Source organism: Mastigoproctus giganteus, chromosome 5 (genome assembly GCF_048544385.1).
Source record: "Mastigoproctus giganteus isolate SK-2022 chromosome 5, ASM4854438v1, whole genome shotgun sequence".
Taxonomy (NCBI): Eukaryota; Metazoa; Arthropoda; class Arachnida; order Uropygi; family Thelyphonidae; genus Mastigoproctus; species Mastigoproctus giganteus.
Window position 1 is genome coordinate 59,340,875 of NC_143579.1, and position 17,789 is coordinate 59,358,663.

The 17,789-nt window shown below is 39.0% G+C and overlaps 1 protein-coding gene across 3 annotated transcripts in view; it reads right to left on the reverse strand.

Moving 5' to 3' along the window:
• Window positions 1-17,789, reverse strand: part of LOC150085430 (mannan-binding lectin serine protease 2-like) — a 114,485-nt gene that overhangs the window by 55,441 nt on the left and 41,255 nt on the right. For all 3 annotated transcript variants that reach the window (XM_090373233.1, XM_090373231.1, XM_090373232.1), the window contains exon 3: window positions 10,140-10,240. In XM_090373233.1, the coding sequence (XP_090229359.1) occupies window positions 10,140-10,240 (101 nt within the window). The remainder of the gene's footprint in view (window positions 1-10,139; window positions 10,241-17,789) is intronic.

Below are 17,789 nucleotides of genomic sequence, written 5' to 3' on the forward strand. Positions count from 1 at the left end.
AAGAAAACTTTATCAGATTTATTACTAAGTGTCCTAAACTGCCTCCTGACAAGAAGGGACTTCACTATAAAATATTCGGCATCCTGGAAAGAACCTTAACTTCAAGGTCATTCCATCAAGCCAAAATATCCCTGAAAGTATCTGAGGTATTTCAACGTCTATTATACGGTCGCATAATTTTATATTCAAGCTTACAGCTAAATGGTAACGGAAGGGGAGTGATTACAAGCGAAGGGAAGAGAAATAAAATGCAACATGAGATGGACACGGATGATGCCATTCAGTGAAGCGTGATTGCTTCAGTTGGTACATCAACGTGAATTATAACCACAAAGGTTAGAAACACGAAAATATTTTCATTTGCGAAAGTGATAACAGCCTAAACGTTCCCTTCGAGACTTTTATTATTGACAGATGTCGAAAGTGTGTATGTGAAGGGGAGGCAGAGAATTACTAAAATTTCATATATGGAAACAACGCCAGGCAAAAGAGGTCGAAGCAGCCATCTGCCCAACAAATCATTCGACACGTGGCGCGCATGATATTCAGACGCCGCCATAAACATGAGAGGCACATAAGTGGTAACTATTGTTATCAGCCCCGCCCTTTTCCCCCGACATAGTGATGTTGTGGAGGGAATCAGAAAGCGTGACCCGTACGCTAACCCAATCTATGGAATGGAAAAGTTTTTCAAACAGGCGAGGTACCCACCGCTGACTCAAACACAAAAGAACATGCGACTTCTTGTTATGTTTTGTGTCCACCAATTGTTGCGTCAATTGGGCACTATTTATCACACCATCTGTTGGGGGTTTTTTCTGTTGTTATTAACTCGGCAATTCACTCTTTACCTTTTTGGAGATACAACTTGGGGCTTTTTTTTTTTTTTTTTTTGGTGGGGAAATATCAGAAATACGTTATAATATGTTCAAAGGAAGGAAATGTCTTTAAAAACTATCATATCGAAACAAAACCAGTTACATTCATTACCTAAAATAATAAGTATGGCAGATTACGGATTCATAACCAATGCGTGCGCAAATGGTCTCCATCTATTCTAGAATAAATTCACTAAGTGTCCTAAACTGGAATTACTCGTGTAGTACGATGTTGAATAGACTGCTGCATTAAAGATAACATGCTTCAAAATAATTTAGTAAACTTGCATGCATCACATGAATTCAAGGGTGTGGTATAAGTGGATCACTCCTACAAAACCTGCTTTCAAACATTATTTCAAGTTTCAAAACAACTGCCGGAAATCCCATGGCAAGTGATTAAATGTTGATTATTTACTGACATTATCTACTCTTAACAACATGAGTAGGTGGATTTTTCTTTACCTATTCCCTTTCCCTCGAGCTAAGATGGTTTTGAATTTATAATTGCATTCCACCATTTGTACATAACTTGACTGAAGGTAATGAACGGTCGCGGATGATTTTAAAAAGCCAATGCATATATATCCTCAAAACACTTCAGAAGGTTCCCGAATTTAATCAAAAGAGGCCATTTGGAACACCAGAATTTAGGGAGGGAGGCTCCGAAATCAGCGCATATAAAGCAGTGCAAACGTATTGAGATGTTTGTTAAATAAATTTAGTTTATATTTTTCGTTTACATGATTTCTTGTTTCTAAAAAATTCGTTTACATGATTTCTTGTTTCTAAAAAATTATAAATTATTTAATTTACTAAATGCAAATACTGTATTTTTATTTACTAAAAACACAAGACAGATGAAATAATTATTGTATCTACAAATAAAATTTACGGGTACAATGGTTAATTAATCCTTTCTGTACGTATGACTGCTGCTTCTTCCTACTGCACGCACTGCTCGGCAAAATTAACAGAACATGTAGAAAACGTAGTGTAACTCATACAGCTTGCAATGAAATGGGACAAAATGGTATGGTGGTGGTGTACCATAGAATAACGATGAAATGAGGAGACAGCCAGGAACTTCGGACAGGTATAAGGGACACTTATAGTTATAGAAGTTGTAAAAGAATTACCAAAAAGATGACATTACAGAAGTCGATACAAGATGCTCGAAATTATGGTCACATGACATCAATACGGCGTATAATCCCTCCAACGGCTAAATAGGCCTAACAGCGGTGAATCATGCTTGATATAAGGGTGTCTGTAAGATTCTGCGTAACAAATCCTATTCTTCCACCAGCGCAGACCTTAGCTGACCAAATAACTGAGAAGTTGGATGTCGACGTGCGATTGCGACACCTAGGGGCATCCCACACATGTTCGATCAGATTTAAGTCTTTGAGTTTGATTTTATTGGCGAAAAAACAAATAAGGTTATACTGCGCCAGGAAACGATTAAAATATCAACAAAGATAAATTTTGGTAACCTTTAAAAAGGTTACCTCGTCAAATTGTTATTTATATATATAAGGCAGAATACGTTTAAAAGTAAGTTATCCAATTTATATGTGTGTATATATTAATAGCTTGTAAAAACTTAACTGCCGACACGTGGTCCTTGTCTGATAAAATCTGATTGAGTGTATAAGGCTCAGTCGGTTGAGTAAAAGCGGTAAAATGTATATTGCAAACATGGGTAAAATTAACACAATCTATTAAAATATGCTTTAAAGTTAAAAAGGTGTCGCAAGACTCGCACATTGGAGGGTCATCCACCCTCAGCAGAAAAGAATGTGTCAGATGACTGTGTCCTATGCGGAGTCGAGCAAGAACAACTTCCTCGCTCCGATTCCTGCGCAGACTAGACTGCCATGTTTCTATTACAGGCTTTATTTGGTATAATTTATTTGTTCTCTCTCTCTATGCCACAGTTCTTGCCATTGGGAATATATCTTGTTGCGTATTATTTGCCTGTAGTCTGTATAGGGGACTGACAGGCAACGATTATTAGTGGGTGTTGCTGATTTGGCTGCAGTGTCAGCCACTGCAGCCAAATCAGCAACATCCACTTGTCTGATAAAAGTCAGATTTTATCAGACAAGGACCACGTGTCGGCAGTTTTTAAGTTTTTACAAGCTATTAATATATACACACATATATAAACTGGATAACTTACTTTTAAACGTATTCTTTTAGCCAAATCATTTCCCTTTATCCCAATGTGGCTAGGAATCCAGCAGAAGCGGATATCAAATTTGTATTCATGAAGAGAATGTATCTTCTGCTGAACCCGACAGAGAACTGGATGAGAGTTGCATATTTAAGTCTAGCGATCGTGCTGGCCATGGCAGTTGTTAGATATCTTCAGGTTCAAGATATTCCTTCACCACTTGCTCTATTTGCAGTGGCGTTTTCCTGCATGAAAAGAAAATCTGGGCCAACCGCACCACTAAAAAGTCGCACATACGGTTTGGGAATCTGTTCTCGGTACCGCTATAAAAAACATGAAGGGCGGTATGGCCACTGATCATTATTCTGCCCCACATGAGAACACCGCCTCCACCTTAAGTATCCCTTTCTCTGATGTTGGAGGGACAGTACCGCATTTCTGGTCTTCACATTAAATAACGACTAGAATCTCTTCGTAGTCTAAAACAGGACTCATCAGAGAACAGAACTTACCCCATTTGTCAGGGCTCCAAGTCACATGTTCATGGCACCAGTTTTGACGAGTTGTGCATATGATTTAGAGTTAATGGGATATAAACCACTGTCCTCCTTACGAAGAGTCCACTTGTATTGAGCTTTCTTAACATAGTCCGGTTGGAAATGTTTTCACCTGTGGCCACAGCAACCTCAAAAGACAGTCGATGACAGGAATCGCAGGATCTGGCTTGCTATTAGAACCAAATAGCCAGGGCCGGCGGAAGCGAGCCTGCATTGCAGGCGGGCGCCACTATAAGGTGGGCGCCGTATCGAAGCGTTAGTGTGAAGTTTAATATGTTTGGGGGCACCCGCCTTGCAATGCGCTCATTTCAGCTTTGCAGGCGGGCGACGTCCAGCCTAGTGCCCGCTCTATATAGCAGTCTGTTCTGGTTGACGTAGCCCTCGGGCGACCTTGGCCAGCTCTTCTTGTAATAGTTCCTGTCTCTTGAAACTGTTTCCATAGTGGCATAGCATTTAGGGTCAGGCGCCACCGGTTTTCCACATCTGCGCTGTATGTACTCTGTGATGGAATGCAGAATTACTGTAAATGTCAGGAAAAAGTGTAGTGTCTAGTTTATGCAGTATCGTATTTTGTTGTTGTTCTCTGGCTGTTTGGTCGCAGGGCCCCTACGTTGCCTGCCACCATCACGGGGAGGTGAGCCAGGCTGCCCATAATACACTGGCAAGTCTCCGCCAAGGTCGCCTGAGCTTCCTGGATGGAGACAAAGTAAAAAAGGGAGTGGGGGAGAGAAGTGAGGATGATAGTACAAGTGGTGGGTTCAAAGTAGGCAAAAGGAGGAGGAGGATGAGGAAAGAAGGCATCCTCCAGCGGAAAGAAGATGTGGGAAACTGCTTCCATAGTGCCGAGACGACACAGCGTGACACATTAAGCCAACGTGCCACTTCCACCTGCGACTACTAGGCTTTAAGTTGTCCAAAGGCCCGCCATCTCAAAGAATCATCTAAACGATGATGACTTGCCATCCTCAGTACTGGAGATGTGTCTATCCCACTGAGCAAATCAAAAAATGGGAATGAAGTGATGTAGTCGCAACCCGTGTTTTATAGACATGTAGAATAATTTGCATAAAGTGCGGCTCTGTAAGGTGATAGATCGATTTCTATTGGATAACTCGGAATTTGCATGCCAGGATGCCTATTATACAGATATTCGCCTTTGGCTACACTGTTCACAATAAAATATTTATAAACGTTTTGTTCTGTTAGTTTTGTCGAGCAGTGCAGTATGATGAGGATAGATTTTTCTGAAGTACTTTTATGTAGTTCTTTTATATTCGTGCTTTGTAATGACGACGATTTAACGTGATTCTGATGAAAGATATTTGTTGAAAAGGGTTTAAAAACGTTTTTCCTTCACTCATAAAACCATTAACCATGTTTAGAGCCATGCAGAAGGGGTTTCGATGGTGTACTGGATGCTAAGCACCTGGACCATGACGCGAAAGAGTATCCCAAAATGTTTAATATTCATAACTGTTCCAAAAGCAGGTCCTTTCCCCAGGGCTAATCAATCAACGATCCTGATGAGGGCCGGTGTTCAGAGAGGGAGGAGAATGAGTCGTATGCAGGAACGATTCATAATTTATACTGTGCCCGTTTCACCTCAGTTCCTCCACACAGTTTTTTCTCCATGAAATTCTCGCCCGAGACATTGATTCGGCCACTACGAAAAATAGTTTCTTATGTAAATAAGACATACTGTATATAATAACTTAAATAAGTAAACTGAACTGTAAATAGTGGAGTAAGACAAATAGCTAATTATTAAAGAATAGAAACAATCCGATACCGGGCGGTTAAAACCGTGGTTACGATTGCTACTTTTTCACACTATGTGAAATGAGTCACATGGTGCAAAAAACCATGTGATTCACAAAAAAATGCGAATTTGGCCCCTATTTCTTGGAAAGCGAGGATAAGGTCTGAAAGCGAAGATTTGCGCAAATGACTAACTGATATTGTAGATTAGGATATTATAAGCAGTCGCCATGAATAATGGTCCATTCATCGTGCAATGATCATATCATTCTAGCAAACACAACTGAAGAATTATCAAAGCCATCAGGACTTTGGTTTCCACAGGATAGATATGGATAAAACTAGATTGCTCAAAGGTGATTACTGGAAGTCTTATAGGACTTCAGTAATTAAAAATGACAGGATGCACAAGAAGTATTTTTCGATTTCTTTTTTGTATAATTTTCACATATTACAAGTGGCAATCTCGATATTCAGTTTACTACATATAGCAACCTGTTACACACATTATCCAAAAAAAGTTCTTGAACGTATGTTTGTTCGCGATACTGTCTTCCAGTTTTGCATCCAGAGATAAATCATGCAATGTATATCAATTGAAAAGCTTCAACCAGAATGAGTTAATTTTTAAATACGAAATAACGTAACTGATGCGTTTGCGCAAATGACTAGCTGATATTATAAGCAAAACAATAACGGCTAAATCAAAATATTGTAATGGATAAAATTGGTTCATGTATGTTTTTATTACTTCGGATATACGTGTTCAAATCCAGACGTAGGCATTTTTTTCTCCTACCAATAGAAACTCAGGTTTTTCGTACAGCAAACAGAAAATCGAACTCAGAACACACGCAATTTACAGACAATATACATGGAGCAATATGCCTTAGTCGCTGATGCCCATAAAAACACCTACTACAACATGTGTTGTGTCTTACGTAAGGCGCCCCTAAACGTTAGTTCAACATTCACCATGGTTCTCCGATGATACACAGAACTCTGTACAATGGCCAGAAATGAGTGTTTAATAATAATGTTAATATTATTAAACACTATAGCTTGGTTGTTATTATTTTTTTAAAATTCATATGCAAGGCAGTACTTTTAAATCTTACCCCACGGTACGCCAGGTTAGGTCAATTTGTAGCATATAGAGTATTGCAGCTGAGATGTATTTATCGAGCGCCTTGTTCTGTCAAAGATATGGGAATTCATGCTTGCTTCTACCTGGGACGATTTTCCAAAACAATTTAATAAGTTTTTCAATTAACAATTTTTCAGTTAATGATGAATTAATTAAGCTTACATATTGTTTTGCTCTCAGCCTTAAATTATTCAACCGATTTCTCTCCACCCCTTAGTTAAGAGTTGGAAAGATTGTTGTTGTAGATACAGTAACCGGATATCCTGCTCTCACTTACGCAAGTATGCATAACCGTCAAGGCACCCAGTATTCCACACCAAACGATTTCTTTAGTTGCGATTATTCAACCGAAACTCATGTCGCAGATCCACAACACCCTATGAAAGACGGCTACTTAAATTACTTTATAAGGTTAATTATAATTTGAAGGTTAAAAACGTTAAATTTCATTTGGGGTTATTATGGTGAATATTTGCAATTTTATAGGTAAATTTTCATTGCAATTTAGTTCGGAGATAGAACAAATTATTTTAAACAATAAAAATAAATTTCAGCATAAAACTGTTTAAATTTTGTAATCGACCAATTAGTTACTCAATTAATGTTACGAGGGCCTGAAATTAGTCGTTCGCTTCTCGTAGCAATGCTACTTTTAACTATACTAATCGGTGCAAGCATATAAGCAGTTTGAAGGATTCACTCAACACCCCGAAATGCCTTAATTTGGAATTTTTGACCGTTAAGTTCTTGAAAACTTTCTAATTCAAGACTTCTATTCGCTAGTACCACACTTTCCGGAAAAAAAAACGGAATTTTTTCTAGACCAAATTGCCATAAACAAATGTTTAAAAGTGTTCAATTAGGTAAAATATATGAACACCACCCAGAAACTCAAAATTGCAGTTGATAAAAAAAAATAATAAATAAATAATAATAATATATTAATTAATTAATTTTCTGTTTACACACCGGGACGACCTCATGGTCAAAGGACTTCACGAGACAGAGAGAATACAAGAACAGCACGGCATTTAGCAGTCATGAGCTTGATTCCCGGTCACTCAAAGTGAGTGTACTTATGCACCCTTTAAATTGACCACTCGGCTACGGCTGATGCTGACTGATTAATGGATAAAAAATAATAATAATAATAATAATTGTACCACCTCTCCTAATCAGGTTAAAGAAAGGAAATTAACCCACAGTTAAAATATTTTAATATTGAAGAAAATTAAACTTACGTCTAATGAAAAGGTTCGAATTTCGTTTAGCAATAACAGGACCAAAACCTAACGCGAAGTGTTTTTACTCTCTTCCAAAACTAATGTGCAGATGGGGTATTTCAAAAATAGGCTGTTTCTTAAATGCTGTGCAGTTGTGTTTTCAGTTGTTACACTAGAAGCCGACGGGGCTAGCCAGGTGGGTAAAGTGCCTGCCTGGCAACCCAAAGGTCGCGGGTTCGAATCCCGCCTCGGGCTTGGATCAAAGTACTGCAAAAACCTTGGGAGGTGCGTTATGGCCACAGAAGACCATGCGCCAACAACTACCAAAAAAAAAAAGGAAAAATAAAAGTTACACTATAATTCATTTGTCGTTTGGAAAGGTGTTTGTTGGTGCTCAAAATTCTGTTTGCGCGAAGCTAATTGAAACAATATTAAGAGGGGCTCCCGTGTATAGTCCGCTATTTATACTTAAAGCCAAATGAAGTGTATCGCGAAGTGCGACATCCATTGCTTTCCAAATAGTTACGAAAATCAGATGCTACATCATTAATAACAAAATTGACTATTTCAAAAACAAGATCTTTATTACACCGGTTTAGCAAAAACATGAGAGGCACAAAATCAAAAGAAGTCAATTTTAAAACTTACTTCTCCTTTTTATTCAAAAAAATCTATTATACGAACTGATTAATGACTATTTCATTAGCAGCACGCCTGGCCAATTACTAGCTGCGCTTTGACTATTATGACAGGTCAATGACCAACATTGGTATTACGAATAGAACAGGTTGTCGCAGCCATCTGAATCTTCCTGCTGGCAAAACTTGTCAAATTAAATTTACTGAATAAAATTTCACTGAACTCCCACCTGTATGCTCCAATGGGCAATTAATCAAATTACAACTGTCATGAAAGTAACAAAGACCCAAAAACTTTGTTTTAGGAGTCGTTTAGACACGTCTAAACAACATCATTCTAAAAACAATGATAATCATCGCATTTTTTAGCACTGTTTATATCAATATATTATACCTTAGTACACACTGAAAATTATTAAATTGGCTTTATTAAAATGGCTTGTAAAAAGACCAGAAGAATCGAGCGCGAAACTAAAATAGTTTTTTTTTTTTTTTTTATTCCCGTAATGTACTTAAAGTCAAGCAGCTATCAAAACTCTCTAAATTTTTGCAACATCTTTATTTCATTTCAAAGTTTTTGTATTTCCAAGAATTTTCAAATTGACTTTCGAAAGGAGAGAGAAAAAAAAAAAATCATCTTCGCTGACAAATGTTCTTCCAATACATTCAGCTATACAGGATGCACTGAGGCTACCAAATACTGAAAACAAAATGCTTCTGTATAGAACTTCGAAAATCCTATGGAGGGAAAAGTATTCTCTTGGGGAAAAAAAAACACGAAAAAAAAAAACGAACGAATGAGAATGCAATAAAAATCCACTCTACCGTCCTTCTGGCTAATAGCAACAACTGTAACGGCTTTCGGCAGTTTTGTAACAGAAACGGATTTTGTTTTATTTGAAAATAAATCCCATTGGATAATCCGTTCTTCTACTGCCTGCTATGGAACAATGCCCGCGGTAGGAACAACGACACTCAGTTATTAGCAACCAATGCAAGTATCATTTATGGCAAACTTTATTCCCCACTAAGCCATAAAGATGTGTTTTTATTAAGTCTCGAAGCTGCTTTACAAAACCCAGATGATAAACTTGACTAAGAATCGCCCCATTGTTACTGACCACAAACCCCGGCTTAACTCACCCCTGTTCTCTCGCTGACAGCTGCATCCCCGACGGTTTGATTCTTCCTTGTACTCGGCAGGGTGCCTGACAAGAAGGTGGAACCACCTGGCGAGCTTTGCACTCCAGCCAACACATAAATTAAACTCTCTCTTTTCATGAGTTTAATAACTAACTTCTCCCCCCACCCGGCCCTCCTCGATTCATAGGAGAAAAAAAAGAGGTTAGTTTGCTCTCTTGAAGAGTGTTAATTAGAAACCACTTTTTTTTTATTATTTTTTTTTAAGGGAAGGGATCTCCGAAATGGAATTTAAAAATCACTGCTTACTAATACGTTCAAACACAAACAATTTTATAAACGAATTTTTATTTACACAAAGCTCTAGAATTTAATAACTCTCCAACCTGTAAGTTCAAAATCCTCATCCTTTAAGGTATTGACCCCAAAAATATTTGTCAAGCAGAGTGAAATGGTGCTAAGAAATGAGAATTAAAAAAAGGAGCGTATAACTTCATCAAACGAGTAAGGGGTAGGCTATTGAGGAAAGCTTGTTTGTAGCTCAACTAAAATAACAAAAAGGAAGCAAAAGTTCATTTCTTGCGGGATCAATGTAAAACGCTTGCATTAAGTCACTTACCAGGCACACAGACATAGAAGATAACCACAACTCCAGGACTCTGACACTTCGTGGAATGATCTTGAGGAAAACTAAAATGGCAGTGTCTCATGCCCGAACACCTGAGTAAAAGTATAAATAAGAAGAAAAAATAAATTGAACAGAACACAATTATAATTACATCACATTATTATTAAATACATCTTAACCAAGTATACAGTTCAAAGAATTTTATTAATTTAATTTAATTAAAATAAATGTAATTAAATTAAGTGAGATTAAAATAAGTACTTGGGTAATAAGGGATTGCGTAAATAATACAATTATACGAGAGGTGCTCAAACATAGTAGTCTCAACACCACTATTACGAAAAATGAACTTTATTTGATGGTTACCTCTTCTTCAATCTAATTCCACAACTACATAAATAGGTTATTGGAAGCATTATTCAGACTGATCGCCCGTTGGCCAAAAATTAACAAACGATCAACCAACCAGACTCAACTCAATCTTGACTTCCAAATGACTGTAACCTAGATTCTAAGCCTGAAACTACGTTCATACCAGACCACGAGTCGATTATCTTGTATTCTTAGTACCTATACCAACGTCCGATTTCAAAATCCCAGATTTGAAGAATACAGAGACCTTTCAAAGTAATCTTTAGGGTCCTGTAAAACCCCATATGTCGTCCAAAAGAGTCAGTCCTCCGAGTCGTTACTTTATCTTGTGAGATAAAAAAATCAAAGTCGCATGGACTTATTAGGTCCAAAGAATAATGGGGAGGTTGAAGGATTTTCCACAGTTGTTCCTGCTGCTGCAACAACACCTTCACAGTACCAGCCATATCATATCTTGCATCACTGACATATAAGATGACTGGCTCTATTTCTAGCAAATTCTTCTCTAGCACGAGTAGAAGTTCCCAGCATTTAAAATGTTCGTTTGCAGGAAAGCATGATGATGCCAACCTAGCAGTAAGAATAATCATCATAGCTTTCACATTCCCTGATTCTTGTCTGAAGTTTTTAGCCAGTCAGAAAAATTCAAGTATGCTTCTTGTAAGCGATGGACAAATTTTTTTCGTTTCACACAGTGCTACTTCAGTCATTATCTAACAGCACTGACTGTACTTTGCAAAAACATCTGCTAGCACCTGTAATATGCACTCACACTTTCCTGTGCAGCAAAACAACTTTCCATTAATGTAGTCTACACTTACTTCAGTGTAACTACTATATAATTATACTGTTATTTTATATGTAGCACACCCATAATTCCCACATACGAGAGAGAGTGCATAATGACATTCCACTGCTTTTTGAACAACCCTCCTGGATCCTCATAGGATGCTAAAAAGATGACCAGATGGATGCCAGCGAATGCTCACAAACAAAAAACGTGTCATATCCATGGTGATAAACATGGATAAAAAAAAAAAAAACGTTACCAGGCTTTTTGAGAAACAACTCCAAATACGCAATTGATTATCGCAGTAGAATTTGCTTTTGTTCTTCTGCAACATTCGCAATACTAATCTTACAGACACATTCACACAAAATTCAATGTAAAAAGAAAAGAAAAGAAAAGAAAGGTATCAAAAATATATAACATTTGATAAACAATCCTAAGGTCTTTATGAACTGTACATAAATAATAGTCCCTCGTGGGTAGCACAGTTGGTAGAATCGACGTACTCCCCACACGGGGGAAAAGACCAGAATTTGAGTACTGTCGATGATGTGAGGAATTTTTATGGGCCTTTTTCACAACGTGGCTGAATTAGTCGGTCTCAGACGAGGGTAGCATCGTTTTTTCTCCAGGAAACTCGGTATTTTTTGTCCGGCAAACAGAAAATCGACCACAGAACATACGCAATAAGCAATATGGCTTTAGTCGCTGATGCTCCTAAAAACCCCACAACAACAACATAAAAAACAGAGCCAATATCTAACACTAAAATTTCTACGATAAAATGTGTAAATACAATCTAGCCTAATTAATCACGTGTTCATATTGGATTATGCGTTAACCTCTCTAATTTTCTTTTTAAAACGCGAGTCAAGTTTGTTAACTGTAATCCCAGTAAATGCATGTATGATACCAAGTGACGTTCACCTAATTAATTATTGAATGAACGTGTCCAGCTTGAAGAAATACTGAAATGTTTGTTAAACAGTTTCTACAGCAACTACAGTTCCATCGAACTTTTGAAGCAGTTCTCAGGGCTACTAAACGAGCTTTTAGACAATTACTGTTGTTGTTCACTGGCACAATACTATGGATAGAGCATATAAACGCACCATATAGGGCCTTTCAAATCAGGAATTAGCATTGGCATTAGTTGAGACATATGATGCAAGAAAGCAAGCTTATAAAGCATCATCCAAAAAAAAAAAAAAAAAGAAAAAAAAAAACACCCTCCCATTTTGCCCATCCAGTCACTCCAAATATTTGTCTAGTTCAGCCTTAAATTTATTTAAGCTATCAACTTAAACAACAACAGATGGAAGTCTGTTCCAGCAATCAACTACCAGCTGGCTAAAGGCTAACTTCTGCACATGTATTCTATTACTGTCTTTCCTCGATTTGAATCTATGCCCCCTCAGGTTCTTAATCTCAGCATTGAGCCCGTTCAAACCATTCAGCCTTGTACACCTCAATCAGATCACCTCGCAGGTGCCTAGTCTCCAGATGCTTCAACTTACAGAATTTAAGCCTCACCTGGTAAGAGAACCAATTTGTTCCTCTCACCAATGTTGTTGCCCTTCTCTGAACTCATTCTAGCAACTCTACATCTTTCCTAAAAAGAAGCCTCCAGACCTGTAAGCAGTACTCAAGGTGTGGCATGACCATTGCCTTATAAGGTGATTATACTTTATACAAAGGTATAATCACCTCCTTTTTCCTACTAGCAAAATTCCTATATATCGTTGAAAAAACTCCATGACTTCCTCTGGCAGCCCGTCTGCACTGCCCAGAGAACTTCATATCCGACAGCACAATTACCCCCAGGTCTTTTTCATTCTCCACCTCCCTGAGTGTAGTACCACACAGTTGGTAAGCTTCTCTTGGGTTACTGCTACCCATAAGCAGTACTTTGCATTTGTCAATATTAAACTTCAGTAGCCACTTCTCAGCCCATCTACCTAACTTTTCTAGATCCTGTTGCAGTAGCATACTGTCTTTACTATCATTAACAATCTTGCCGACCTTTGTATCATCTGCAAACTTGGACATTAGGCCTGATATACCTTCATCAATATCATTAATAAACACACAAAACAACAATGGGTCCAGCACCGAACCCTGGGGTACTCCACTAATAACATGAGTCCACGTAGAGCAGTGTCCATCGATTACCACTCTCTGCCGTCTCCCACTCAACCATCCCTTTATCCATTGCAGCAGCTTGCCCTTAATGCCATACCGCTCCAATTTGTACTGCAGTCTTCCACGTACAACAGTATCAAAATATTTCCTTAATTCCAAGTATATATTATATCAAAATTATTTTTTGTATCCAGTTCCTTTGTGACCACATCGTAGTATCCAATCAAATTGGTCAGACAAGACTTTCCCTTAACAAACTCATGTGTGTCTGAACTATTACTGCAGTCTTGCCTAGGTGATCCTGCATCACTTCTTTAACAAGTGACTCCATTATTTTCCCCGGAACATAAGTTAAACTAACAGGTCTCTAATTATTTGCGTTACCCTTTGTGAATTGGGGATACATTTGCACATTTCCAGTCCATGGGGACCTCCCCTGAATTTAAGGATGATCTCATAATTATGACCAAGGGTTTGCTTATTTCCCTCGCTGCCTCCTTCAATATAACTGGATAAATTCCATCTGCACCAGGTGCCTTTTTTATGTTTAACTTCAACAATTTCTCCTCCATTTGCTCTCCGTTTTTACAAAATCATTTAGCTTCCTGTTAGTTTAGTAAACTTCTGTCCTCCCCTTCCTTGCATAATTCATGTGTAAATGTAGATGTAAAACACTCATTCAGTTTGTCAGCTATCTGAGAAGGATCACCAATAGTCGAACCACCAACATCAAGTGGACCAATCTGATTCATCCCCTTACTTCTAGAGTTTACATAAGTAACGAAGTCTTTGTTGTGTTTCTTTGCAACCTTTGCCACGGATTTCTCATAATCAGCCTTCGCTTGCCTAACCTCCTTTGTGACTTGATTACAGACTACCTTATGTCTGCCGTAGGATTCTGTGTTACCTGCTAATTTATATGCATCCAACGCATTTTTCTTCTCTGCCACAAGCCTCATTAGTTCATATGACATCCATTTAGGCCTAAATCTTGAACAGTATTTCTTAGTTGGTATGAAAAGCCTAGTAGCTTCCAAGATTAATTCACTGAAGGCCTCCCATTTCGAATTCACTGTTTTTAACATCATCAGTTGATCCCACTGTACAGAATTCAAAAACTGTCTGAGACCGCAGTAGTCACCTTTACGAAAACAAAAACCCTTCCTTTTACATCTTTACTTAAAAGATGTAACTACCACCCTTGATGGTAGTTACATCTTTAAGTACATCCCACATCAGTAGACTGTAATCAGTCTCCTAGTGGTTCCTTTATCTGCAAATTCCTAATGCAAGCATCATCACCGCTGATAATCAGATCAAGCGTATTACACCCCCTCTGGTTGCCCCTCGAACATGTTGCTGGAGAAAACAATCCTCTAATAAATCCACAGTCTTGGTAGAGTGTGAGTGACCAGCCCACAAGTTCCAGTCAATATCTGGAAAGTTAAAATTCCCCATTACAAGACATTCTGATTTACTGGCCCACCCTATTTCCCTACACAACTGTTCGTTGTACTCATCAGTCATTAGGCCTATAACACACTCTTACTATCATTTCCCCTTTCTCAGTGCATATGTCACACCAAACTGACTCAATATCGCACTGTCCACCAGTGTCAACTGGATGCACTTCCTTAGATTTTATGTTTTTCTTAATTAACAGCATAACCACTCCTCCCTTCCTACCCTGTCTATCCTTTCTGTACACATTGTACTCCCCAAATTCCAATTCTGCACTGCTTATATCTGTGTGACACCATGTCTCTGATGTCCCAACAATATCTGCCTTTGATGTCTTGACCAGCACTTCAAATTCATCAAATGTATTTACTATATTCCTAGAACTGGTGTACATGAAAGTATACGTGCAACTGTTCTTACTCTTAGTTACCATAACACAGCCAATGTATTTATTTGTTCCATGATGACTCCCAGCAGCTCTTGAAGTCCCCAGCAACTTGCTGTCTAGGCTGCTGCTCGTTACAATGGAATTCCGCCTCTGCCTCCGACTACTGTTAATCTTTTGTTCTGTGAATCCTCCCCCAAGCTAGCAGTTTTCCGACCCACCTAACACTGCCTCGATAACATTATCAAATATTCTTGCACCCTTTCTATTTACGTGTATCCCATCCCTGTAGAAGCAGTCTCTCCTGTTAGCAAGCACAAACCACGCTGAAAAAATTCGACCCCATGAGCCTTGAACAATCTCTCCGGGGCCGAATTGACTGACAAGGCTATCATCATATACTCCCTCCTAACGTGTCTGGGAAGAAATTCAGACACTCAAATTCAACCCTAGCTCGCGACTTTTTTTCAACATTGACCTGTACTTGTTAAGTAAATCTGCAGATCTCTTACTCTTAAGGTCATTAGTGCTGTGTACAACAATATCACCTTTTGTGACCTTAAAAGATGATATCTGCTCTACAACGTCATTAACTTTTGCCCCTAGCAGTCATACCCTAGTCCTCTTCCACCTATCCTTTCTGCATAATATATCAGTGCGATATCAACTGCATAAGTCAGCCTGATACAGGGTGATTCACTACCAGTGCGACAAACTTGCAGGAGGTGTATGGGGCACAAAGACTAATCGGAATCACATAGCATTGCATGGTCCGAAATGCCTTCGTCATGCGGTAGAGGTCGTTGAACGCGAGGTCGCGTGAACAGCGATCCCGCTGGAAGTCAGCATTTGCGAACCGGTTCCCGAGGCAGTAGGATGGACGAGTATTCAAACGTTGAACTGACCGACATGCACCTAGCGTATAGAGCTGCGGACTGTAACGGGCGCGCCGCTCTGCGCTTGTACTAGGAACGTTTCCCGCACAGGCGTGCTCCTCATCATACGATTTTCGCACGTGTGCACAGAAGGTTACGTGAGACTGGTTGTTTCACGAGAGGTACCATGAATCGAGAGCGAACGACGAGGACGCCAGACAATGAGGAGACTGTCCTACGTCTTGCAGAAGGCAATCCGAGTACGAGTACTCGAGCGATAGGCCAACGATTGGGTATTTCCCAATCCACTGTATGGAGGATACTGTCAACAAACCAAATGAGTTCATACCATCTGCAACGCGTCCAATCATTGGAGCCTGCGGATTATCCACTCCGGAGGACTTTTGCTACTTGGTTTCTTCAACAGAACCGGTTCGCAAATGCTGACTTCCAGCGGGATCGCTGTTCACGCAACCTCCCGTTCAACGTCCTCTACCGCATGACGAAGGCATTTCGGACCCTGCAATGCTATGTGATTCCGATTCGTCTTTATGCCCCCTACACCTCCTGCAAGTTTGTCGCACTGGTAGTGAATAACCCTGTATAATTTGAGGCGATTTTTGTTTGTAGTTTTGGGGCGCAAGAGCTGCTTCGGCTATATTGCGCCAATTTGAGGCCACTTCAATCTACATGTAATTCCACAACTACATAAGTTATTGGAAGCCTTATTCAGAATGATCGCCCGTTGGCCTAAAATTAATAAACGCTCAACCAACCAGACTCGACTTAATCTTGACTTCCAAATGAATGTAACCTAAATTCTACGCGTGAAATGCCAGACCACGATCCGATTATCTTATCTTCTTCGTAGCTGTACCAATGCCCAATTTCAATGTCCCAGGTGTGAAGAATGGAGTTCTCTCCAAAATTCCTGAATATTGAGAAATGCCTAGCAGGAGCACAAATAATCTCATGGAATATTCTTGAAAACTGCGCAATACATTTTGAAATATATTGCATAACAAAATGGTTAAACACAGTTGCATTATTTGCAACACCAAGAAGAGTTAGCACTATACTTAGCTACAAGGAATGGTGGACCCCACGACTGATGGCTTCTTTTATTCAAAAACAAACCTCACAAATTATGAACAAATAAGGCTCCAGAGCCAGGTAACACACTCAAGAGCACGGACTGTCTTCAACAGGCGTAGGCACAAATCGGTAGCGACAAAAAAGTATATGGATTCAAACCTAATGAAAGGTGAAAAAAAAACAATATAAATAAATAAATTTTCTCTTTACGCTCCAAGATGGCCACACATAATGTCAGAGGGGCTTACGAGATAGAGCACACAAGAATAGTACCGTATTTAGCAGCCACGTGAGCTTGAACCACGGTGAACCTAAAACGCGTTCATGATTGTGCCCCCTTTATGTGACCACTAGGCTATGGCGGCCTAAATATCTGAACTGCTCTGGGAATCTACCTGAAAATTTAGATCTAGAAGAGTGGATAAATTTTACAGCTACAGTTTCTCCAAACCCAAGTGGAACTACCAATTTTACCGTACTACAAAACCAAGACAACTTTCCCAAACTGTTTACAATCCGAT